Source organism: Alligator mississippiensis, chromosome 1 (assembly GCF_030867095.1).
Source record: "Alligator mississippiensis isolate rAllMis1 chromosome 1, rAllMis1, whole genome shotgun sequence".
In the NCBI taxonomy this organism is placed as follows: Eukaryota; Metazoa; Chordata; order Crocodylia; family Alligatoridae; genus Alligator; species Alligator mississippiensis.
In genome coordinates this window covers 294,406,160-294,430,995 of record NC_081824.1, presented here as the reverse complement: position 1 = coordinate 294,430,995, position 24,836 = coordinate 294,406,160, and the positions used below count along the sequence as shown (strand labels likewise).

The 24,836-nt window shown below is 40.8% G+C and overlaps 1 protein-coding gene across 4 annotated transcripts in view; it reads right to left on the bottom strand.

Moving 5' to 3' along the window:
* Window positions 1-24,836, bottom strand: part of DOP1B (DOP1 leucine zipper like protein B) — an 88,488-nt gene that overhangs the window by 13,374 nt on the left and 50,278 nt on the right. For all 4 annotated transcript variants that reach the window (XM_014599166.3, XM_014599167.3, XM_014599168.3 and 1 more), the window contains exons 16-32: window positions 24,372-24,524; window positions 23,080-23,180; window positions 19,045-19,235; window positions 16,693-18,322; window positions 16,307-16,403; window positions 14,855-15,040; window positions 13,027-13,152; window positions 11,117-11,251; window positions 9,172-9,227; window positions 8,563-8,667; window positions 8,408-8,474; window positions 6,881-7,022; window positions 5,143-5,225; window positions 4,785-4,894; window positions 3,651-3,797; window positions 3,138-3,199; window positions 648-776 (exon numbers count right to left, since the gene is read on the bottom strand). In XM_014599166.3, the coding sequence (XP_014454652.1) occupies window positions 648-776; window positions 3,138-3,199; window positions 3,651-3,797; window positions 4,785-4,894; window positions 5,143-5,225; window positions 6,881-7,022; window positions 8,408-8,474; window positions 8,563-8,667; window positions 9,172-9,227; window positions 11,117-11,251; window positions 13,027-13,152; window positions 14,855-15,040; window positions 16,307-16,403; window positions 16,693-18,322; window positions 19,045-19,235; window positions 23,080-23,180; window positions 24,372-24,524 (3,520 nt within the window). The remainder of the gene's footprint in view (window positions 1-647; window positions 777-3,137; window positions 3,200-3,650; window positions 3,798-4,784; window positions 4,895-5,142; window positions 5,226-6,880; window positions 7,023-8,407; window positions 8,475-8,562; window positions 8,668-9,171; window positions 9,228-11,116; window positions 11,252-13,026; window positions 13,153-14,854; window positions 15,041-16,306; window positions 16,404-16,692; window positions 18,323-19,044; window positions 19,236-23,079; window positions 23,181-24,371; window positions 24,525-24,836) is intronic.

Below are 24,836 nucleotides of genomic sequence, written 5' to 3'. Positions count from 1 at the left end.
CATTTAATAGTGAATAGTCGTAGTAAATAAAGTCTTTTTGTCATTCGTTGAACAATTTATCATGTTAATCCTTTATACACTAGTCCTGAATCCCATTTCATGACTTAACACCTCCTATTCTTAAAACAGCATGATCTGGCAGGGAAGAAAGGTTGTTGCTCAGGGAAACTGGCTGCAGGCTCCCAGCCAGCAGCTAGATTCCCCTCCCTCCTGGAACCAACAGTGAACTTCTGTTTGGTCTGGGGGATCCTTGTAATTCAGAACACTTCCTGCAAAACTTTCTGAGTTACAGCGGGGAGCTCACTTTCGTGTGTGCCCTAAGGAGAACTAGGAAGCCTGTCAATACTGCTTATGTAGGGCAGAAAACATTTGGCCACCTCAGGAAGGTAAGTCATATTTTCAGTAGCATTTCCAGGCCCCAAACTTCAAAATCCAAATTCCAATCACATTCTGCCACATGGCATTGTTTATAATTGCTGGAATTCAAACATTCAGATATTTTTAACATATTTCTGGTGAAAGAATCAAAGTAAGAGGTAGTGAGGAAAGAGGACACATGTCCTTTTCATATAATCCATGTATTTTGTTGTGTCTATGTAAACATGGCATATTTAAATAATGTACCTTTTATCAATAAATAATCTTACCTTGTATCAGTGGAAGATAAAGGTGATATTGATCAGTCTCTCCACTGAAGACAGCAAAAGCCTGACGCTTTAACAGCATTGCTTTTTGCTCAAAACTTGGGAACAGTTTTAAAGAACTGCTCTGCATGTCTGGAAGAGAAACCAGTGTGTCATGTATATCATTTCTATATTAAAAGGTAATAAGTAGTATATAATTTAAAGAGAGATATCTTTATTATTTAAAAAAAAATTATTTCTATGAAACACAGTTATAACTGCTTGCAAGTAGTGATAATTAGCACTGTATAAATGTGGGTGTACAGGCAAGGGTTGGGGAGGGGAGGGCTGGCTAAAAGGGGCATATTGCACATGGCAGGAGGCTTCTCTGCAGTTCCATTATCTACCTTCATCCTCAGGTGCTCCTTTATAAATCCATATATACAAGATCTTGGATCTCTTTGAAAAAAATCCTGGGACATTGTAGGACCTACCACTGATTTAAAAATTAGTTTCCAAAAAAAAATCTGCATATATTAAGATTTTTTTTTAATTTAATAGTTGAAATAGTGCATGGAAGAGAGACAGACCAAGGTTCCTTCCCCTCAAAGCCTCAGATGTGTTTAAAACTTTTCTCCTGCCCTCCCTCAACCCTTGAGAGTTTGTAGGAAGGCTCCTTTACTTAAGTTTGGAAAGCAAAGTTTTGGGAGTGGGGAGCCAAAAGCATGCTGCACAAATATGCTTCTTCTGCAGACAGCTGTGTGCACTTGGGAAAATTATAGTAGGGATTAGGTCTGTGTGAAGCAGCAAGTATTTGCTTTGGATTTGGCTGATTCAGAGGAACAGCAATTCAATTTGGTGATTCAAATCACTGTCCTGATTTGATTTGGCTGATTCAGAGCTGAAGATTCGGTGCCAGTTCAGAGATTCGGCCATAGACTAAACAGGCAGCAGTCCTCACCACGCTGGATACAGCTGCCTCCAGCTGCTAAGTGGAGCGCAGCCTGGTGGCAGGCAGCTGTCGCTAGCCTCCTGTAGCACAGCCTGGCTTAACCTACCCAACGCACAACCTGGGGCACACGCCCGCCCCCATGCCCTTCCGGACTAGCGGCGCATGGTGGCATGCGTTGGTGGAAGCCCTCCTCCCCAAGTCCCAGCCACCCCAGCTGGGCAGCTTGTCCCAGCCCCAGCCCCAATCCTTCCCTTGCTGTGGGGGCGTTGATCTGCTCCCCCACACTCCATCCCTCCCCCCTTCAGCCAGCACAACAGACTTAGTAGCTGGAGGCAGCTGTGTCCAGTGTAGTGAGGACTGCTGCCTGTTTAGTCTATGGCTAAATCTCAGAATCGGCGCTGAATCTTTTCCAAATCTATTTGGAGGCTTCCGATTTGATCTGGAGCTTTTAACTGCTCTCCCAATTTGATTTGGATTCGGAGATTAGGCCGCCAAATCGGGCCGAATCTCCTCCGAATCGAATCGGCTACTGAAGCTTTGCACAGCCCTAGTAGGGATGTCTTTCACCTTGTGAAACTGCTCCATGCAGAAGCTGTTGCAATAGAAGTTTAAAACTACCCAGCAATATCCATGTAGATAAGCCTCACTGCTGTTGCTGTAGGTCACTTAAGTTTTTGATTATATACATATTTTCAGAAAGGCTAATGTTGGATTTCTGCAGGGACAAAACAGGTTTTCCTCGTTTTATGTGGGTTCTGCATGTGCAAATTTGCTCTTATGCAATGACCCTTTTTATACCAAAAACTAGTTATATGCAAGGTAAATTCACTCTTATGTGATTGGTGTGGTGGAAACCCACAGTCAGCTGCTTTGTGCGGTGCATTGTGGGAGTGATGCACACCAAAATGTAGTCTCTTGTGTGGATCCGTGCTCCTTGCTTGCTGTCTGTGACATGTGCTTCTGTAGTTGCTATTCCATTATGGTAACATTTACCACCACCCTGTGCTTGTGCATACTCTGTTGTTGGTGAGTACCAAAACTGTCCTGTAAAAGTGGTAGAAATTGGTCTGGGGGTCAGTACAGTCAAGGCCTTGGAACGTACCCCTATTTTTTACATCGTACAGTGGGTTCCCTTTATGCGAATTCGAGTTATGCACTGTTTTCCAGGAACACGTGTACAGCATAAAGCAAGAGAAACCTGTATTAAGAATCTCTTCCTAAGCAATGCAACTGCACTTCACCCTTTTAAAAATACTAGAAAAGGATTTCTGTGAATAAACTGGTTAATGGTAACTGCATCTCTCCAATGTATGTAGTCTATGAGGTCCAAATCTACCTTGCCTTCAGACTAACACTGCTAACTGCATCTAACTGTAACTGGACTGTGTTGGAAACTTTATGAATTGTGCAAATACAATGCCATTAATTATTAATGAACTATTCATTAAACAACACCACCACTAATAATAATAGTAATAATAATAACTGTTAAAATATCTAACAGTCCATGTGAATTAATTTCAAATTCCTTTAGTAATAAGTTATCAATGATCAATACTCACTCATTAAATCTTTAAACATGGTTTTCTCATGTGTTAGAAGATGATCAATAATGGATCTCCAGCTGGGTAAAAACATACAGAAAATAGATCAACATTAAATATTGATGCAAATTATCTAAGTGTAGAGTAGAGATGTACCCGTCTACAGAGGGAATCATTTTACCATCTCATTTCTGAATTGATTCCAAAATGACACATATTTTATCTGGCTTATCATGCACTATATTTGATGGTCTTCAACCTGATTACATGTAGATCCAAAATCAGTAGAGAGAAATAAGCACTTGTGTCATGACATGAAGAGAATTTTTCTTTCCTCAGCAGAGTGCTGAAAACTAATTATTTTATGAAACAACATATATTTACTAGAACTAGTTATTTTGCAGTTATCTTTCTATGTATTAATTGAAACTTTCCCACAGGATACAAGAGGTTGGCTAGTGAGTATCCTACTAAATACTGTTTCTGTAAATTTATAATGGAATCACAGATTGCCATGATTTCAGTTCTTACTGGATGCATGAACTGTCCATTTGGAAGAAAGCTGGGTCCATATATAACTCCAGAACTTCTTTTTTCCAGGCTCGCTTAGTGTAGGCATATCCACTTAGTGAGCTAAGCAACTGGGCACCCACACGAAAACTAGGAATATTGTAGGTACTGTAGAAAATAAAAGGCCATTAGTATCCTGGACATGTACATGTACACAGAGTGAAAGCTTTGCTCCCCAGAACTTCCTGGATAGTAATAATCTACTCAGAATTCTGTTCGCTGTACAGTAAAATGACCGTCAACTACACAAATGGATTAGAATGAGCATGGCAAAAGCACTGCCAGCTAATTTCTGATGGCCATATCAATATCCTCGCAATGTAGGTTCATTAGAAATCCCAGTCCTTTTCATTCTGAATGTGAATTGAAGGATTACTGAGTGCAGGACACCAAGCAATGGATTTAGGAATCCACCACTGCACTTACTGACAGTTGGTTCACTTACTGCAGGTCAGTCAGACCATCGTGCTTAGGGATTCCACAGAGAGAAGGGCTTTGGGTTTATTAGCGCTTAGAAAAGAACTAATCATCAGGGACACTAGATGTCACCAAGGCTTCTAAAACATAAGGCCTATGTCATCCTCCTATGGATGATGGCTAATAACTTACTAGAGAACTCTTGGCCACTCAAGATATGGAGAATGAGTCTGAGAACAGGTGTACTGAGACTACTTAGTCTCACCTTGTGAAACTGTTGTCAACCTAGATACACATTTTGTAATCATTAACCTGATTGCCTGTTTTTTTTCTTTCTTTCTTTTTTTTTTTTTTTAAGGTACTCATGATTAAGTTAGAGTTGGTTATCAGTATAAAAAGTTAGATTTACTTATAGACAAAAAAATTACTAAAAAAGGCATCTTACAGATACTCTTGACATCACCTGAATTACTGCACTAAAGATGTATCGTAAGACAACTTTCCACAAATCCTTTTCAACCTCAAACAAGACCGCAGCCCTTAGAATTCACCCTTTGCCCTCATGTTAGAAATGCCAAGGTGGGAATGAATAAAATGAGGCTTGCAACATGCCCCAAAGATCAGATGTAATTTTGACATGATATAAAAGAAAATAAGATGAACAGCAAGTGCTCTTACCTGTGATTGCGTAAATACGGAAACACATAATAGAGCAAACGTGAGATCAGTGGCACAGCTTTCTCTTTCTCATCACTACGATAAACCATGTCCAAGAGAGAAGCCAAAACCTTAAAAAAAAATTAAAAAAAAAAAGTCCAACACTAATGGGCAGTAGGCATTTTTGGAGGGGAGTGAGCAAATACTGTATTTCACAAAACTCAAAAAGGGTGATCTTTTCATTTTTTAGTATTATGCCAGAAAAGAAAAAGATCACCTTTGTTTTCAGCAGTTTCAGCTGGTAATTACTCTGTCTATAAAAATGGCAAGTACATAAGTGGTTCCTATTTAAAGGAGAAGCACAAAATGTTCACCTTACCTCAGCAAGGAGAGAGAGAGCTTGAACACTGTATACTGAAGGGGCAGAGGCAGAGACCATTGAAGATGGAGCTACTGAAATATCTGCAAGAACAGAACATGTTTTTACGATTTATTGCTTATAATCAGGTTTATAATTTGCATATTGACTTGGAGTGAAGTACTACTTGAAACCTGCTCATCTCTACATATACTTAACGTCCACTCACAATCTCGGAAGGATTAAACATTATTGGATCATTTTAAAACTTCTTGAAAGCTATGAGCACATACCATTGTTTCCAAAAAGGTGAATGTCATCAAACAATCATATCTATAGATGCAAGATTCTAGTCTCAGTTATTTAAAGAATAAGAAAACTATATTATCACTATTATTTGAGATGGGCACCTATGTCACCACTGCATTCTTATACACGAATTTCTATACTACCTATGTACAATGTACAAGCAGAGAGGTTTTGCCAAATTTAAGTATTTGAAGAGATCACCTGCAAAATTCTAACATAGAAGTATTAACTGTATATAAGTTACCCATTGCCAAATTCCTCAGTTAAAAAGAAAAGAGAAAAGGCAAACTTTACGGATCCAGTTTGAACACAGTGGGAACATTATTGTTTGAATGCCTAATTTTGCTAAGCATCTTCCAATAGTTTGAAATAAAAAAATAAAACTTTGGAAATACATGTATTTTGGAAAAAAAATGAAATTTAATACTCTTTTAAAGGCTTTTTTAGAAAAAGTGTTAGTTATGTGTGTTATCCTCTATTCCAAATAGGCTTTTTAAAGCATGTGATAATATATCCTTTACTAGTTCATATCAAATAATACATTGGAATACCTCACATAACTAAAAATGAATAATGAATGACGCTAAACTTTTCAAACCTCAGTTTGAAAACACCACCACTCAAATAGATTTATGTAGTAAAGCAGGGGTGGGCAAAATGGTGGATCCGGCTGGCAGCTGGATTCCATTTCCCAGCAGCCTCTGCCCGTATCGCGGCAGCAAGTTTCCATGGCGACCCCAGCAGTGGCTGTGCTGTGACAGGCGGGGCCCAGATTTTCACGTGACGACCAGCCCCAGCAGCACTGTCTGGGTGCACAGTTGGGCGGGGAGCTGCTCTGCAGCCAGTGCTAGGATCTTGCAGTGGTGACAGCGTGGTCCAGAGCCAGGGCAGAGGTCTCCGTGGAAACCTGGCCCTGTGCTGGCAGAGCACTGTGGCTGCTGGGGTTGCCACGGAAACTGGCAGCATGGATGTGGGCAGGGGCTGCTGGGAAATGGAGTTCCACTACAGGCCCAATCTGGCCCTCAGGCCAGACTTTGCCTGCCCATGTACTAAAGCATGCCAGAGCAGAAAAATCAAAATGATCAGTACCTTATAAACGAGAAAGCAATGATGACAAACACATTCTCCCATTATAAAAGTAATTTCTATGTTTTTTAAATTTTTAATTTATAATGATGCCAATTTCTAGAACATTGAAAATACATTATGTACATGTACGTCAATACTTCTCCAATATTATTCATGTGATATACAAATACTTACTAAATGACACTTGCAATATTTGGTCTTTTTAAAATTTAAATTATGACAACATGCTCTCTTGGAACTGCATTTTTTCAATTTAAAAAACTTGTATGAAAAATAATTATTTTCACCACAGCAAAATGCTAGATATTCACTAAACCTTATATGTGGTACAGAAAAGCTGGCCAAAAGATCTGATGCTTACCACAAGTATCTTCAACCTGGGATTTGTCTAAAGAGATCTGAGGCTGTGCTTTTACTTCCAGATTCCGGCTTAGCCAGCTCGTCTGTTCCAGAGAGGAACCAGCAACGTTCCCCACAGCTTCTAAGATTTTTTGGGTCACCTCCTAAAAAAGTAACCAACATAACCCTATATTTGAGAACAGTTTTTGGCATCTGGCCAGCTCAGAGTGGAATAACATGCAGGTACTAGTGACACCCTTATGGGTTATCTTTATGGGTTATGATCTTTGCAGGGTGGATGCAAAACCTTTTGCTCAAGTGTTTATAAGCAAGTTTTATCAAAGACTTAAAAAGGAAAATAACCATCCCATTTTTGTTTTGCTTCCTATGTGAAGTAAAGCTCAGTAAGCATCATATAAACCAGTAAGGACACTGAGTTTTAAGGAGCTTTTCTCCTCTGGTTTCTCAACTCTCTCCTCTTGCTGACCAACATAAACCATCTGACCAAGATGTTTTTTCAATTCTACTGAAACACTTACAGTAGTCTCAAATGAAGACTGCAGTCAAACTGCACAAGTTAGGAGTTCTTTCAAAGATTTGTTTGCTCTGAATTTGTCTTCCAACTTTTGAAAAAAAGTGGCACCATTGTGCCTTATTTTCCTGTAGTCTAAACTGAGCAATCTGAAAACTATCAACCTTTTCTTTTAGATATGGGTCTTCTTACATACAATTAAATTAAATGACATCTTAATTTCTTTAATGGTGTAGTTTTATTGCCTGGCAGTTGATCTGGCCATATTTCAGTCTTGCCAACATAGAGCGAAGATATGCCCTTCCTTCAGCCTCACATTTTAGCAACAGTGCTACTCCCAGTAAATCAAGAAGGGGTCAGAAACTTCAGCTTTCTCTTCCCACAGCAACAGACCTGCTATAAAATGCAAACAGCTCGCTACGTAGTCACCTTTCTGGCCAATTTCTGCAGCAGAACTGGAGAAAGCAACTAGATCTATCACTATCAATCATGACCATGAAATGTTTCTGTATTGAAAATCTCCTCTCAAATTCACAGTCAAAAGCTGGATATGAGACATCTGTAGGGCCTGAACTATCCCAGGGAATCTGAACAAGAGGAGGAAGAATCTCATGTTTATCCTCATCTTATTTCCATGGTAGATAGTTTGACTATTTAGGTGACTGATTATCAAAGCCATTTGCACAAAACTCCCACTGACTTAAATGGAAGTAGACAGACTCGTTTCACTAGTCACTTTTCACAAAATTTCAGCAACTACATAAATCACATATTCTGGTGATGTCACAGGATTTAAACCTGGAGGATACCATCACCAAAACGTGCGTGGGGAACACAGTTTGGCTAGTCAGCATCAGGACAGGTCACATTTGTGTACATTTTGGACAAAATTCCATACCAGATGAAAAATAACATTTTCCATATGCTCACACCCTTATTGGGCCTATGCCTCAAATGTATGGTTTAAAATTCAAACACTGTTGTGCTAGGTCTGTGAAAAAAATGTGCATGTAGTACCTGCAGGTCTTTTTGATCCTTTTTGTTTTCCAGGGTAGGTGTTCTGGTCACTAAGTCATTTAAGGTACTGCAGGAAAAAAAGAATTCACCTCAAGTTAGTGAAATGGAGAGTTTTACTCAATATATTCATACTCTCAGCTGCTCTTAGGCTGTACCTGAGAAGCAGGAAATATCCAGGGGGAACCAAGTTCAATTGCACAGATTCCTTCAGCAGTGCTAATACTGACTGAAAGTTCTCCTGCAAAGCCTGGGCAGGAAATCTGTCAAAAGATAGATAAAACTGAAATCAAGCTATGCAACAGCAATAGACACAGAAAATGCTGGCTCCCTAAGATTAGACTTGGGAGGGAGAAAGCACTTAATTAGTTATGTTTGTGTTCAAGTAGGGCACCCTGTTAAGGAGGCTATGTTACCACAGTGCATCAGTGCACTAATCTAATGACATGAAAACACAGTTAAAAAGAAGGCAGGATTCAGGACTTCAGCTGTCTGCAAGCTAAAGCCTGGTTGGCAATGAATGGAATATGCCAGTGCTCTGGAGGAAGTGGGTCTTCAGGAAGGATTTAATGAGTAGAGTGCAGTGCCTTTGAAGACTAGTTTCCCACGGCATTCCAATGAATGTGAAGAAGAGTTTTAATTAAAGGAGCACTCCTCATGCCAAGTGTCCCAAGGAGTTGTGAAGGTGAGGAGTTAAGCTAAAATAGCAATGGTAACTGAGTTGCAACATAGAATGATCTGCCGTTTAACTATACAGTGGCTATTACCTCTGAATGAAAGCATAACAGAACTGCAGTACTGGAATATCCACTAGGGAAGATTTCTGAAAAATAAATAGGAGAAGCAATTTATTGTTTTCTACAAAATTAAGTCTAAACTGTTAGAGGACTTAAATGTTTAATGGAAAAATTGTTTTCTCCTGGTAGCAACCGATTCTTCAGTTTGAGACGGATGGGTTGTGTCTTGCCTGTGCAGATATAAGCAGCAGGTCAGAGCTTTTATCTAGGAACATTGGAATAATGCAACACTCATCACTTTAAAATTTCTCTCCACCAAATAAAATTCCTTTAAAGCTACAGAAACATACATGTAGCTCTCTTCAGGATAATAAGACTGACTTCCTTGAAGCCAGCCACATTAAAGCAGAAAACCAACAAGGAAATATTGGTGACAACTTCAATAACCAAGGATCAGTCAGGTTATTTCTATGCTGACCAGCCACTAGGGGTGCCTGTAGATATGTAGGGATGCTGCTCTGACACACTGTAATTACAGTGCGTTGGAACAGACTTAATTCAAGTCTGCAGGAGTGTGCTAATTAGCGCACTCCAGCAGCCTCCGCACCTCGTGTATCAGTGTTCCTGCACTTCAAAATGGTGGCGGGGGCACTTTAAAGCTCATCAAACAAGCTTTAGTTAAAGTGCCTCCACTGCCAGATGAGAGGCTGTGAGTGTTTTAATTACAGCAGCTCTCGGAGCTGCTCTAATTAAAGTGTTCCTTCCACTCCTGGAGCGCATGTAAAGATAACCAGTGAGTCTAGGAAATGAAATTCTGCCAAGAGCTCTGAAAGTTACATTTCCTGGATGACCAGATGGCCTATGACTGAGCTGAACATCCAATTTTAAACAGCCTTACTTCATAGAAAGGAAGACCTAAAAGACATGTTAATGTAAGCAAAAGTACTACTTAATGGGTTTTAAAACACACATTACAATGGAATTTTAGTCGGATAATCTTTTTGCTGTATTTCCAAAATGTCTGTATATCAAGAGTTAAGTAAGCATATAAGTTCAGCCTAACAAAGAGACATAACTGTATCTTAAATGTGGATATGTATAGCTTTGTTTAAATGGCACTCGTTTTATTTTGAAGGGAAACCTCAGAACACCATAACAGTGGTGTTCAATTTGTAAGTTATGTTTCAAATGATTACTCTAGTGATGCTTCAGTGACTTGACAGAACACTGAAATGTAGTTTAAAGCCTTACTTTTTATTAAAAAGGGATTTATAAAATCTAATATGAAGAACAACGTTGGTGTTTGTTAATATTCCAATGGAAACTTTTAAATTTTGTTTAAACTAAAAAAATTCTGCACCCACATTTAGAGACTTGGTGGAGCAGCGCTGTAGTGAGAACTACAAAGGAAAAGTGACTGGCTACTAACCAAAATTCCTTATTTTTATTCCTTTGAAAAGGACTAAAAGGATACTGTTTGAAGGGAAATGAAATTGCAGTTATCTAAGCAAGGTGAAATGCATAAAGCAAACAAAATAGGATGACAGCCACATAAGTTACAGCTATTTCATTTTTAGAGATAGAGCTATTCATAACATGCAAAAAAAGCACGTGGACCCAGGTCCCCAAGCATGCCCTTCAATGGATCAGAAAGGAGTCCTATGCGTCTCCCCTCACCTCCACTAGGAAAGCTCCAAGTCAGCAGTGGGACTTGCTCCCATTTGTGCTGGGTGTAACATCCCTTGACAGACTGTTACAAGAACTAGGGAGTCAGACATACATAACAGCTCCCTGACCATGACCTTACTGCCAACTGGGGGACAGAAATGCAATGTAGTTATGCTACCCTTATAAAACCTTGTGATTTCTTCATGCTTTATTCTGTTTTGCTGGCTTTACCCAAGTGTGGAGTGGGGAGGGAGGAGAGATCGTCCATGTTAAAAATATGCCTTAGAAAAACTCTTTCAGGAGTTACCTCTTCGCCTTTGATTTGGGATGGTTTCTTGACCACTTCTTTTATCAGCTGTAATATAGTGTCAAACTTCAGGGTATTAAGTGCACATACTAAGTCCACAAGAATAAGCTGTGACACACTAGCCAATGGCAGAATCTGAGACCAAAAAATTAAAAAGAAAAAAATAGCAAATCATTATTCTATACCATCAAGTACAAATGCAAACAAAAGAGTTAGTAAACATGTAACAAGTTGACATAGGAACCACAAGGGTATCAGAATGTGGGTCTCATTTACTCACTCTCACCTTTGCTGGCATGCTGCCACTACTACTGAAGCTGTTTATTCATATCAAAGTTGCAGCTGAACATGAATGTAAATGGAAAGAACTCTTCATTATCAGAGGGAAACGCATCTAATCTCTCCTCTCTAGAAAGGTATCTGACCCCAGGCTTTGGAAAACAATGGTGGAAAACTGGAATCTCTAAGGCTCCAAAAATTAAAAAATGGCTTTGTACTAAGATATTGCACTTGGCTTGGAATATTATACTTAACTGTACTTATGTTTGTATATGCAGTTTGTCACCATAGTCTCACAGACTTAATTTTATTTGAGGTCGTTTCTTGAACTGAGTGAAAACAGGTTGTTTCAAAGCAGAAACATTTCATGACATATATCAGTTTACACATTTCTGTTAGGAAGAGTTTTGAGGTTTTAGGCTCTTTGGTCATTTTGGCTTTTTTATTAAAAAAAACCAAAAACAAACCCCTAATGTCTGAGAAATAAGAGCAAGCTCTAACATTGTATATATATAAAAAAAGTGGATAAACCTCAACTTTCCCAGAAACAAGCATGCCATAAAGTTTCTGTTTGTTATGGGAAAAGAATAAGGAAAGCAAAATGAAACAAACCCCAGAACAGCAGCACACTGCCATGTGTCAAATAAGTTTTCCTTATTTTGCCCATAAAAATGTTTTCACAGAAAACAGAGAAATAGTGCTGGAAGGGATCTTCATAGGTCATCTAGTCCAACCCCCTACTTGAAGCAGGATCATCCCTATCCAAACTATCCTATCCAGTCCATCATCTAACCTCTTACTAAAACTACTGTCAACCCTGAAGCAACACCAAGACATAACACCCTAAACTGCCACAGGTAAAGCAAGAGGACTATGGCAGCTGACATCCTGCTTCTCTAAGAGATTGTTAATATACGCTTCAGAGATCCCAGGTAGAGGGCCATACCCTCCACGACACAGCAAGGCAAAAGCCCCAGATCCCATACTGATCTGACCATGGGGTAAAATTTCTTCCTGAACCCAAATATGGCGATCGGTCTGATCCTGAGTGGAGGAACAAGACCCTCCAACCAGGAACCTCTGGCTTTAAGTCTCAGCAAGACCACTGGCACACACCAGTCAAAACCCTCAGCCTTGGTTGCAAGTACCAACCAATGCCTCTAAGAAAGGCTTAAACAAAAGCATACTTGCCACACGTAGCAAAATGTATACAAAATCTTGGATGGGTTTTACAGAATGGCTAAGGAAGCAGAGACCAGGACTTTTCTTTTTTTTAATGCAAAAACCTGAAGATGTCACAGGTTGTGTTACAAGAGTCATATCTGAAACAAAATGTATGCCTTTACTATGTTGTTTTTAATCAAAATATTTTCCTTTTTGAAAATATTTCTTTTGTAGTGCACAATTCACCATAATTCCTTCATTTCCCCTTTATTAACAGTCTACAGGTTAAGTTGTAATTATTTATACTGAATTAAAATATTCTTGTCTAACAGCTTTCCTTTGCCACTCCCACAAAAAATAAGCCAGAATTTGAATTTCAGCACTGGCTCTGTGAACAAACCATGTTTTGACATTAAAAAAAGCATCAAAATAATCACAGAAATTAAAAGCTGCAGCTCTAATTTTACCTTTACTTTACTTTGAGTCTTGTGAGTTTTTTTACTATTCCATACTGCTGCTACTGCTGCCATCAACTGGACTCCTAGTTGTGCTGTCAACGGATTCAAGAATTCTAGTATTTTATTCTTTATTGCCTATGAAAAGAAACAAAAAATTCTGTCATGGCACCCTCAAAATGTTTAAGGCTAATTTTCAGTACATATATGTAGAATACTTTCTTTTTAAAACACTATTCAGAAAAAGTTACATAATCATAAACAAATATTCCTGTATTTTTTGTTTTTGTGTTAGTTTAATTTGCTTATGATCTTTTCCTATTTCATTAAAGAATTATGTCTAATATCTTGGAAAGCATACGTCATTTCTGCTTTCCAAGATGTTATGTTTATTTTCTACCATGCCATATCCGTTCCCTTCTCCCCAGATATTTTAAAGTCGGTACTTTTCTCACTCTGGTTATCAATCAGCATCTGTAAAAGGGGTCAAGAGTCTAGTATTTTATTCATAAGTATTATATAAAATTATTACATAACAGTTGAGCAAAGGATGGCAATTCAGCAGAGTACAATGTGGCGAGATACTTGATAAGGAGGCAATCCTATGGAAAATTAATAGGAAAAATAGTTTAAAAATGGAAGAAAGGATTTGAAGCATTTAAGGAGAGTAGCAAAGGGTTAGCAGACAAGTGTAAAAGAGATTGCATATATGCCAAGTCATCATTTTCTGGAAAAGCATATGTAACTGAAACACCCTTTTATATTTTCCTCATTCACTTCAAGCAATTATTTTCTGCCTCCTACACACACCAAAGGGTACAATCTAAAACAGTTGGAGGAAAGCCAGTTGTTTTATTCAGGTGTTATGTTTTTCCCATCCAGTTTGCCTATTGAAAAATTGACTCAACATTGCTTTTACAAATTTTATTGATAAAAAAGGGGGGAAAAAACCCAAGCCAACTTTCCAGTTCCCCAAAACCACAAAGCCAAATTATTAGACATCTGAATGTTAAAAAACATAACTAAGATTACTTAAAACCTATTAAATCAATGAACTAGCTAATTATTTGTTACTGATTTAAGTAAACTGCTGTAAAAACCCCAATCTTTATATCAATAACTGGGAAAATATCTGTACTGGGAATATTTTCTGAAACGGTCATCCTACTCGGTTGTAAGTTGCTGCCTGCCTGAAGGCACAAGTAAAAACAAAGGAAGCTAACTGTAAATTTACTTTTATGGAATCTAAAAATCTGACCAAATCCATGCAGGCTGGGATGATTTTACCATTTCCCAAAGCTAAAATAGAGCTTAAACAGCTAAAAAGGTTGTTAAGATGGCCTGGAAGAAGCAGGTAGGCTGGGCAGAAACACACAGAGATAGTGCACTCTACTTAAGGTTGTAAGCTCAGAGATGGGGAACAGGACCCATCTGAGCCATGGACAAAGAAGGCACACTTAGGCAAGGGATTATGCCTGCCAGTCTCTGTTATACCAAATTCACTTCTAAGCACTGTATAGCTTTTGATAAACTAAATCCTGCTTTGTTTTGAAGAAACTGTTTCTGTCACAGGCTCTTAAAGGGAATCCTTCTTGGGAATAAGTCATAGATAGAACCTGAGGGGCTGGTCCAAATAGTGGAACTTCACCCCGTGAAAGGCAATGGCCTGGCTGAATCTTTGAAACTCTTTTCATGTTAATAGTATTGTGAGAATGACACAAGAACCTCACACCAAAAGTATATGGAAGGTTGGGGAGGAGAGAGAGAGAGAGAGAGAGAGTGAGTGTGAGTGTGAGTGTGAGTGTGTGTGTGTGTGTGTGTGTGTGAACAGAATTCCTACTTTGGTTGCTTTGAAGTAAACTGAAGAGCCTTTAGTTGCTCCAAAAAAGTCAGATGGTCTTCTTTGAGAGTCTTCCTTTTTTAAAACGCTCCAAAGGAGAGACATAGTGTTAACAATGCGAGGCAGTTCTTCCAAAATGGCATTCCTGGCATTTCTCAGGTTTGTAGGTTCAGCTACAGATGATGGCTAGGAAAACAGAAATATCTGTATTAAGTATTTCAGCTGTCATATCTGACAGTATGCAGGTTTATTAACCTTACCTTTATACCACAATTTTTTAACACGGACATTTTCTTTCCACAAAAATTTTGTAAAAACTTTGGAAAATGTTAGCAGCTGTTCTGTTTATGGTCGATGCTACTGATTATGGAAACTAGAGTCACAGCCTTTTGTGATACACGAAACAAGGTACAGAGATTAATTTGTATATGTGCGTGTGTATGTGTGTATATATGTATATGTATATTGTGTGTGTCACTTACAATACATGCTGTTGACATACTCCTGCTTAGTTAACTATTCTACAGAAACTTGCCAGTTTATCTAAAGACATAGGTTGACTGTTGAAAAGCAGTATAGGATGCACATGTATTTGAGTGTTAAAGAACATACCAATAAATCTACTCTATTTTTGCTATATAGGATAAAAATTATGAACCACTCCCTGCAGTTCATTTTTTAAAATGGAAAACTTGTATTCACTCACTCATACATAATAACATACCTAAAAGGAAAAAAAAAACCACTAACAGTGCTAGGGAGACTTTCTTGGGAAAACCAGATATAGAAAAAAGGTATATGGACTGACTGCTTTGACAATGCAACTTACTCTTATTTTCATGTATAAACAAATACACTGCTTTAGATCAATTACAAAAAAATACTGCAAACTAGGTGATGTCTCTCCAACAAAGACATAACTGTACCTTAGATGTGGATATTAACAGCTTTGTTTAAATGGTGCTTGTTTTATTTTGAAGGGAAATGGCTAGTGTCCAATAATCCCCATGCACACACAGAGAGCTGTCAACTACATATGAGGCTGGGGTGAAAAAAAAATTCCATTATGATTTCTGTGAGTATGTCCTTCTTTACCTACACTCAAGGGAATTGAGTACATGAACCTTCCATTTCTGGGCCCACCCCATTAGATAACCTTTACTATTTATAGTCACAATTTGGCAATGCACTTAAGGCAAGGGTGTCAAAGATTGGGCCTGAAAGTTGGATGCAGCCTGTGAAGTGTTATCACCCAGCCTGTAGTGCTGCCTATGGGTCTCCAACTGGACCTGCATGCCACAAGCAGCACATCCCAAACTGGCCTGCAGGGCCAGGTAAGTTTGGTACCCTTGACTTAGAGCATGTGCTTTTGTGGTTTGCTGAGCTGCAGCCAAATGGACAGTTAGCATTTTGAAACTATTACCTACTGAAGTAATAAGGAAAAGCAGTTACCTTTTTGGCCTGGTTAGGATGGTCCAAAAGGCAAAAGTGACCAATGGTTGTTAGGCCTTCCAAAAGCATTAGAGGATAGTCTGGTGTGATATTCTCCCTTTTAAATGTTATGTTTTGGAGAAAAACACAAACGATTAACAGTACAACTAACGTAGGTAATGTTCAAAGGGTGTTTTCAGTTCTTTGTACAGTACTAGCTGCAGATGAATGGACGAACACAAAAGAAATAACACAGTAGACGTTTCAAAAACTTTGCTTAGATAAAAATCCTAGTACTTTCAGAATACTTTTGACAAAATAAGGTTTTTGAGAAAGTAAGCTCATAAGGACTGAACTTTGTATAGAAACATGTTAAATAAGCATAAATTTGTGGACATATGTCTTACCTCTCAGAAGTCCTTGTAGACATCTTCACAGATTCGTTTTCATACTGTTTAACAAGTTCATCCAGGTTTTTACATATTTGTACTATAAACGGTGCCACAGTCCAGCCTAAAGACTTCCCAAAGTATGGCAAAGAACATGTGACTAAGCTAACCCAAGGTGGGTGCATTCCATAGCCATACTCCGGCTGCAAACCTCTAACCACAGCAGAGACAAATAGTCCTTGTGAAGTTATTGGGTGTGGATATACATATTGTATTGCACCAATAGCCTGCTGAAAGTTCAGCGCCTGCTGCCATTCCTTGGAAAGGTCTGGCTGGTTCTCCTGTTCCTCATAAGACTGTCCAACATGGTGCTCCAGGACAATCAATACTTGCAAAAGCTTCAGCAGCTCAATCTGAAGTGGATGTTCACTCCAAATCTGATCCTGGCCAAAATTGATTAGACTTTCTTCAAAGACGCTGTCTTCAATAACACTGCTATTTTTGTCAGATATCATAAGTTCATACCGTTTTTGACTTGTGTACATAGAAGCAGACAAAGAAAGAAGAACAAACTCTTGCATTTTGCACCTCCCAAGCAAATTGTGTATAAACTCTATATTTTTACTTTCTGCTGACTTTGCCATTGTAGACAACTGTGCTGTCATTCTGATCAAGACTTCCACACTTTTAACTTGGACATCTCGGTTGCCAAGCACATCTTTGTGGGTTACCTTCAGGTAACAGGGATAGTAAGAACGAAGAAAACTCAAGCAGAGGTAAGTTAGCAACTCTATTAATAAAGAATGGGGACACATGGTTGGAGACTGAGTTTGGAGTTTACCATAAAAGCTCTGTCCCACAAGAGATTCCTGGTGACGAGCCAGAAGATTACAGATGAGATTCAGGTGAGCTGTGGAGCTGGTATCCATGCTAGTACTTGCTACAGCTTCAATGAATTCTTTGGGGTTTGTTTTGAGCACTGCCTCCAGTACAGAGAAGGCATATAAAACCCTCTTTGAATCATAAGGCTGCAAATACAAAAGAATATGTTTGAATAAAGCCTCTATCATCTCTCGTTTTTCCTTCTGCTGCTTCAGCAACCTAGATGTTGTAATAGCTTGAAGTTCCAAGTCGGCCTCATCATCACTTGACAGAGATTCTGATGCTTGAGTTCTTTCAGAATCTGCACGCACAAGATTTAACATAGTACTAGGTATGGAGCCATCAGGAACACACGTATTTGATGAATTAACATGTTTCAGGTTCTCTTTGCAGTCTATTGTAGTACTGTGGTTTTCCTCATTGCTCAATTCTTGTGGATCCAGAGAAGCAGAAAAAGATGAGGTATTTTCACTATCAACAGGTCCAGTGCTAGTGTCTCCTGATTCTGTATGTTCACTATTCTCATGATCACCATCTGTATCTAGTGGGAATTCTGTATAGCAAGACGGATCATTTTCAGATAGTCCATTTTTTAGCTGAGTTTTCTCTGGCTCTTTTTCCACTTCAGCCCAGATAGCTTCCCTGTCTACTGTTGTAAATTGGCTCAATGGTAGGCTTTCTTCGGAATTGCTTTCATGCAGTTCAGAGGCTCCAAAGGGCTCTTTGAAAGAGGCTTTTTTCTTGCTGAACCAATAAAGCAAGTCTTCTGATAAAGACACATTTAAAAAGTTAGCATTTACTATGGTTCTTATAACTGGTTAACAAATTCAATTTTAATGTTTCAACATACTTTACATTAAAAGAGCGACTGCAAGAGAAAGTGTGAAGATTAAGGAAATAACGTGTACAAACTTTCTTAATGTTAAAAATCTTACTCCACGGAAATCATTTTCTTGACTTTGTTGTTATATTTTACAATGAAATGGTAACAGAACAGGTTGAAAATACAATAGCACGGGCTGCACAGAATGTATTCTATGATGTACAGGAAGTCCCCAGATATATCAACATTGTTTTAATGTTTCGTGTGTCAAACCTTGATAACAGGGAGTTAACAACACAGCATCATTGCTTTTTTTAAAAGGCTGAACATTCTCTTAAGTTTTTTGGGTCAAGGATCATGCCAACTTCAGCTGTCTGCACAACACCTAAGGAATGAGACTCCTTTTGACTGCTATAATAAGTAACAGTGATTAGCAAGTGTAACTGAACGGCAGACAAGGCAGCAAATTACTTACAAGTGGCTATAACCCCCCTAAATTGTATGACTTTTATCTAAATATTACTGGAGTTGTGTGAAGTGTAAACATGCAACTAACACTGCTGTAAAAAGATGACTAATTTATCTGAAAGGCTGCAGTAAACTGGAGTTAAGTGTGATCTGATGTTCTATTAATTGTGACATTTGAAACCCAAGTGCAGTTTTACCTGCTGTACTTTTCTGTTTGACATAGTGGATGGAAGTACGCTGAGTCTTTGGATGAAGCAGAAGTAACAGTACTGGTTCAAGAATTCGTGCAACATCATGGAGTGAGAGGGCACGTACCAGCCAGCCCTGTGCTGCAGCACCTATTGCACCATCTGAACAATTTAAACTGTCCAGTACCACAAACAGAGACCTGCATAGGGAATTAGAAAGCAAAAGTACAACTGGAAACTTAGAAGCAGCAGACATGTATCCCTAACACTCATAACACAGTTACGCAGCATCAATGCAAACAGGTCTCAATGCTTGACGTCACTGCAAAAACAGGTGTTTGATAGGGCTGCTATCCAGAGTTCAAAGTCAAGCACATGTTTGCAGGAGCAGGACATACACCTCCTCTGTACAGAGGTAGTTAGCCATGTGCCATGTTAGTCTCCAGAAAACAGAAGTTAGGGATTCCCAACCAGGGTGCTACAATACCCTGGAGTGCCTTGAGATCTTTTCAAGGGTGCTGCAAGGTGCCACATAATTACTGTTTTGTGTTCTCAGTTTTGACCCGTTTTCACTGATAAATTCCGTGATTTTTATTTGACCTGGAGGGATGTGGGCAGTGGGGTTCCCCAGGGCTCAGTCCTTGGGCCGACACTGTTCAATATCTTCATCAGCGACTTTGATGAGGGAGTAAAAAGCACGCTATTCAAATTCGCAGATGACACTAAGTTGTGGAGGGAAGTGGGCACGCTAGAAGGGAGGAATAGGCTGCAATCAGACCTAGACTGGTTACAGGGGTGGGCGGATGAGAACAGGATGGGTTTCAACACGGACAAGTGCAAGGTACTGCACCTGGGGAGGAGGAACCAGCAGCAGACCTACAGTCTGGGAAACTCCCTTCTCGTCAGTGCAGAGACAGAAAAGGATCTTGGGAGTCAAAAAGTGTGGGGACACAGTCAGGAAGGCCAACCATACCTTGTCATGCATCCACAGATGCATCTCAAGCAGGTCCAAGGAGGTGGTCCTCCCCCTCTATGCGACACTGGTCAGGCCACAGTTGGAGTACTGCGTCCAGTTCTGGGTGCCGCACTTCAGGAGGGATGTGGACAACATGGAGAGGGTCCAGAGGAGGGCCACTCGCATGATCAGGGGGCAGCAGGGCAGGCCCTACGAGGAGAGGCTACAAGACCTGAACCTGTTCAGCCTCCACAAGAGAAGGCTGAGAGGGGATCTAGTGGCCATTTACAAACTAGTCAGGGGGGACCAACAGGCATTGGGGGAGTCCCTGTTCCCCCGAGCACTACCAGGAGTAACAAGAAATAATGGTCGCAAGCTGGCAGAGGGTAGATTTAGACTAGACATCAGGAGATGCTACTTCGCTGTCAGGGTGGCTAGGATCTGGAACCAACTTCCAAGGGAAGTTGTGCTGGCTCCTACCCTGGGGGTCTTTAAGAGGAGGCAAGATGAACACCTTGCTGGGGTTGTTTGACCCTAGTACTCTTTCCTGCCATGGCAGGGGGTCGGACTTGATGATCTGCTCAGGCCCCTTCCAACCCTACCAACTATGAAACTATGAATGAACTGAAAAATACCCGTTTTTCAGTTCATTCAATTTTACCGGGTACAGTAAAATCCCTGTTAACCAGCATGAGTGGGGAATGGCTGAGGGGTGCCGGTAAGCTAAAAGTGCCAGTTACCTGAGGCACTGGTTTCCAGCTGGACACGGGGGGTGGGGAGGTGGCAGTGACTGCACGCATAGGGAGGCAGCAGCCACGTGGGAGCTGGGGGAGGGTGGCTGGAGCTGCTTCCCGGGGGCATGGGGCTCCCGGCTCTGACCCTGGGAAGGGTGGGAGGGGCTGCAGGAATTGCAATTGCTCCTGGGGTGGGTGGGTTCCAGCTGCACCCTGGTGGCTCTGGCTGTGGCCCTGCCCCGGACGCTGGGAGCTGCGAGCCCTGCCGAGGGGCAGGCAGGAGAGTCCAGCCCTGCTCCCTGTGGCGGGCGCTGCACCTAGCCACTCTGCATGGGCCCGCAGGGCTGAAGCCACTGCCTGGGGATGCAGGACTCCTGGCCCTGACCCCATATGGGGCAGGAGGTGCTGGGTCTCCCCCCGCCTCTGTGTTTGGACACGTGCCACTCCCCTCAGCCCCTGGGCTGCACTGTGCTGTGGTGCAGGCAGGTGGTGTTGGCTGCTCCCAGGGCCACTGCAGCAGGGGTTGGGGTAAGTGGGGACAACCAGAGCCCTGGGGGGTTTGGGGTGCAGCACTGCCCAGCAGCTGCAGGCAGCTGGTATTAGCCACTCCCAGGGCTTCTGCCGCAGGGGCTGGGGTGAGCAGGGATAAGCTGCATCGCTCTCTGTGCTCCCCGGGGCTCTACTTGTTCCCACTCACCCCAGCCCCCACTGCAGCAGTGCCAGCTGCTTGCACCACAGCACAACGCAGCCCAGGGGCTGCGGTGAGTATGGATAAGCAGAGCCTTGTGGGGGTTGGGGCACTGTGCAGTCCAGCAGCTGCAGGCAGCTGGCATTGGCCACTGCTGGGGCCACTGCAGCAGGGGCTGGGGTGAGTGGGGACAAGCTGCACCACGCCCTCTGGGGTTCTGCTTGTTACCACTCACTGTAGCCCCTGCTGCAGCAGCCCTGGGAACAGCTGACACCAGCTGGGGAGGTAACTGTAAGTCAGTGGGTGCAGGGCATGGGGGAACAGCTCTTGCTGCTACATGCACCCCAGGAGGGCTGCGGGGGGCTGTGCCGGGTTCTTCCCAGGGGGCGCGTGCCCCTGGAGCTGGGTGCTGGACAAGAGCAGGCTGCCGCCCGCCCTAAGCACTGGGAAGAGCCCAGTGCTGCCGCTAGCCCCAGCCTGCAGTGGCAGCCTTCTCTCGTCCTGCACACAGATCCGGGGGCATGTGTCCCCTGGGAATAGCCTGGCGCAGTCCCACAGCCCTCCCGGGGTACATGTAGCAGCAAGAGTCCTCCCCCCCCCTGCAACCACTGACAGTTCCCTCTGCTTTGCTCCCTGCTGCAGCCCTGGAAGCAGTCAATGGGCTGTGCCACACTGTGCCCCTCCCCCTGCCCCTTCCTAAGTCCCAGCCTTACTCCTTCCCTCACTGCCATGGGAACATATTATTATTTTTCCTGATTTAAACCAATTTTTAAAAATTTTATTCCCTTTATCCTGATTGCAACCCAGTTTTTATGTTTGGAAAATAAACCCTGAAAAATTCCTGGATTTTTTTTTTTTTTAAATAAAAACTGAAACCGTGGAACACTACAAATAATGTTAGCACCATTAAGTAACCTAACATGATTCAAATGATAAACTCAAAGATTTCAAATAGGAATCCATAGTGTCAAAAACATTTTGACCTGTTTTGTTCTTCATTTTACTGTTTTATTATACAATTGTTCTATTATTTATCACTTATGTTTTGACTATGGAAAAGTAAGATCTGCCATTTTCTGAGGGGTGCCTTCAGTCTAAGGAGAGACATCTCAGGTCTAAAAAGGTTAAGAAGAACTGCGTTAGAGACCCACTGGTTAAGAGAGGCATGAGCTTTCCTGTAGGCAACAACGTACTTCAAGCTACTTAAATACAGGACTATCTAATAGAGCACGTTGTGGCCTACAAAAACTTAGGTTTCTCCGAACCAACGAGTCTCTAGGGTATCACCCTGCCCTACCTTCTGCCTTCTCTGTATTGTATCCCTTCATACATAGTTTAAAAAAAATCTTCAAGTGTTTTCTAAACTTGAAACCTTTCAGCAAATTTTGGGTAAGACTGAAGGCTGTGGTGAATAACAGGTTACTTTTGGCCAATATAAAATAAAAACAAATTAAGAATGAAAATCTAATTTGAGTCACCAATACATACAGCATTTTGTTTTTCAATTAAATTAATATTTGAGAGTTATCCCTTGGCTCATGCGACTCTCTAGATTTCTGTCTCTCCCCTCCCCAAGGCCCCACAAAAAGAGTAATTTAAAATACCATTATATCCAGTATTTCTAAGTAGATAAAAAATAATCAATGCAAACAGATGTACGGCAATACCTATCAAAGGATCGATTGTGGGAAGTGACTCTGCTGCCTTGGATTTCTCTTGTCAAATGCCATATGATAGAGAATCTGAAGAGTGCCTCCAGCCTTGTCCCCTGAGCAAGGGAAAAAACAAAAAGGAAACTAACTTTTTTATTCAAAGATAAATATAGTAATTTTAGTTAATCTGAAAGTTTCTAGAACAGCAACAATGCTCACTGTATGGATGACCGCTAATTTATTGCTTAAGAATTGTGTAAGTTGTTTTTTTAAGAGTTTTACAGAAGACTGGCATATAAATGCTACTTTTTCATAGTGCATTCAGAATTCCCCACTTTTGGGCAGACTAATGGCCTCAGGCCTCTGACACTGCCTTGCTAAGGCTTCAACAAAACCGTGGCTCAGCCTTCAGCTTCTAGTAGACTTCCCTTCCTTTTCACCCCCTATTCTCTTTCATTTAATGAGCTTCTAGCCAAGTTTCCCCACTTCCTCTCACTTCCTGAAAGGTGGTAAATATTGGATTAAATAGTAACAGGCTTGGCTGGACTGCCAAATAGATAATAAGCATAAGTTTCAAATCTCTTGCAAATCATACCTGGAAGATAAGTCAAGTAACACATTTCCCTAGAAGATCTTCCAATCAATCATAGAGCTTTAACCATAAATGAACAAATAGTTGATGCACACCCCAAAGTAGGGTAGACCTGCATGGGTATCTGTGTGATAAACTTACTTGCCTTTTCTGACAGCTAAAATGTGAGTTGGGAGAGAACTGTTCTATCCTTAGCGAAGGGAAGTGAAATAATTAAGGAGATTCTACTTCTCTTAAAACATAGCTTGCGTGCTATATCATAAGGGAGCTAGCTGTTAAATATTGACACAGACAGATTCAGCACTACAGCAGCACATATTGGTTGATGAGTCAAATGCTCTGCTGGAATAAGACATTGGGCATTTAATCTAATGATTTTATGATTTCCAGGACCATCACAGTACATTTGAGAAGAACTGATACAATCCTTGAGACTTTAGCAGAATTTGTAGTTATGGGAATAGAGAGATCCTACACTACTTAGGTGGTGCCCAATGACTAAGCTGGGTCCCAGGGTGATTTACGAATAAACATGAAAGGATACACCAAGGGAAGGAGCAATAAAGATTCTAAATTAGGGGCCTCATAAGATGCATGGGCTGAGAACACCCCAAAGCTGAGTTGTGAGGAGCTGGAGGCAGGACAGGAGGCTTCTAAAGCCAGAGGGGAGCAACATGGCAGTTATGAAAAGGTTCCAGTAAAATAGAGAACTTACTTTATCGTGATCCAGTAAAGCATGGCAGATGATGTCTTCACAAATATTAGCTGATGGAGCCAAACAGTGCAGTCTGTAGAATAGCTCCACACAGGTAATGTGATGCTCTCTTGTCTCTTTGTTTAACTGATTCCAAAGCACTTGAGCTACTCTCTAGAGAAAAAGAAACACCATTAGTTGAAAGGATTTGCATAAAATATTTAAATGCTTGTCAACAAAACATTATTTCATATATTCTTCTATCCTACATAAATTCAATTAAGCAAACAGCAAGAAATGAGTTCATAAAGCAAAAAAACAGCAGCACAACCCTAGAAAGGCAGTGAATTCATATCTTCATTGAAGGCTGAAGAAAGCAGAACTCTGCTCCCATTTTGTAAATTTAAAATGCACACACACGCACGATTCATGTGTTATGCAGAATACCAAAATTATGACGAAGACAACAGGAGTGCCACACTCAAA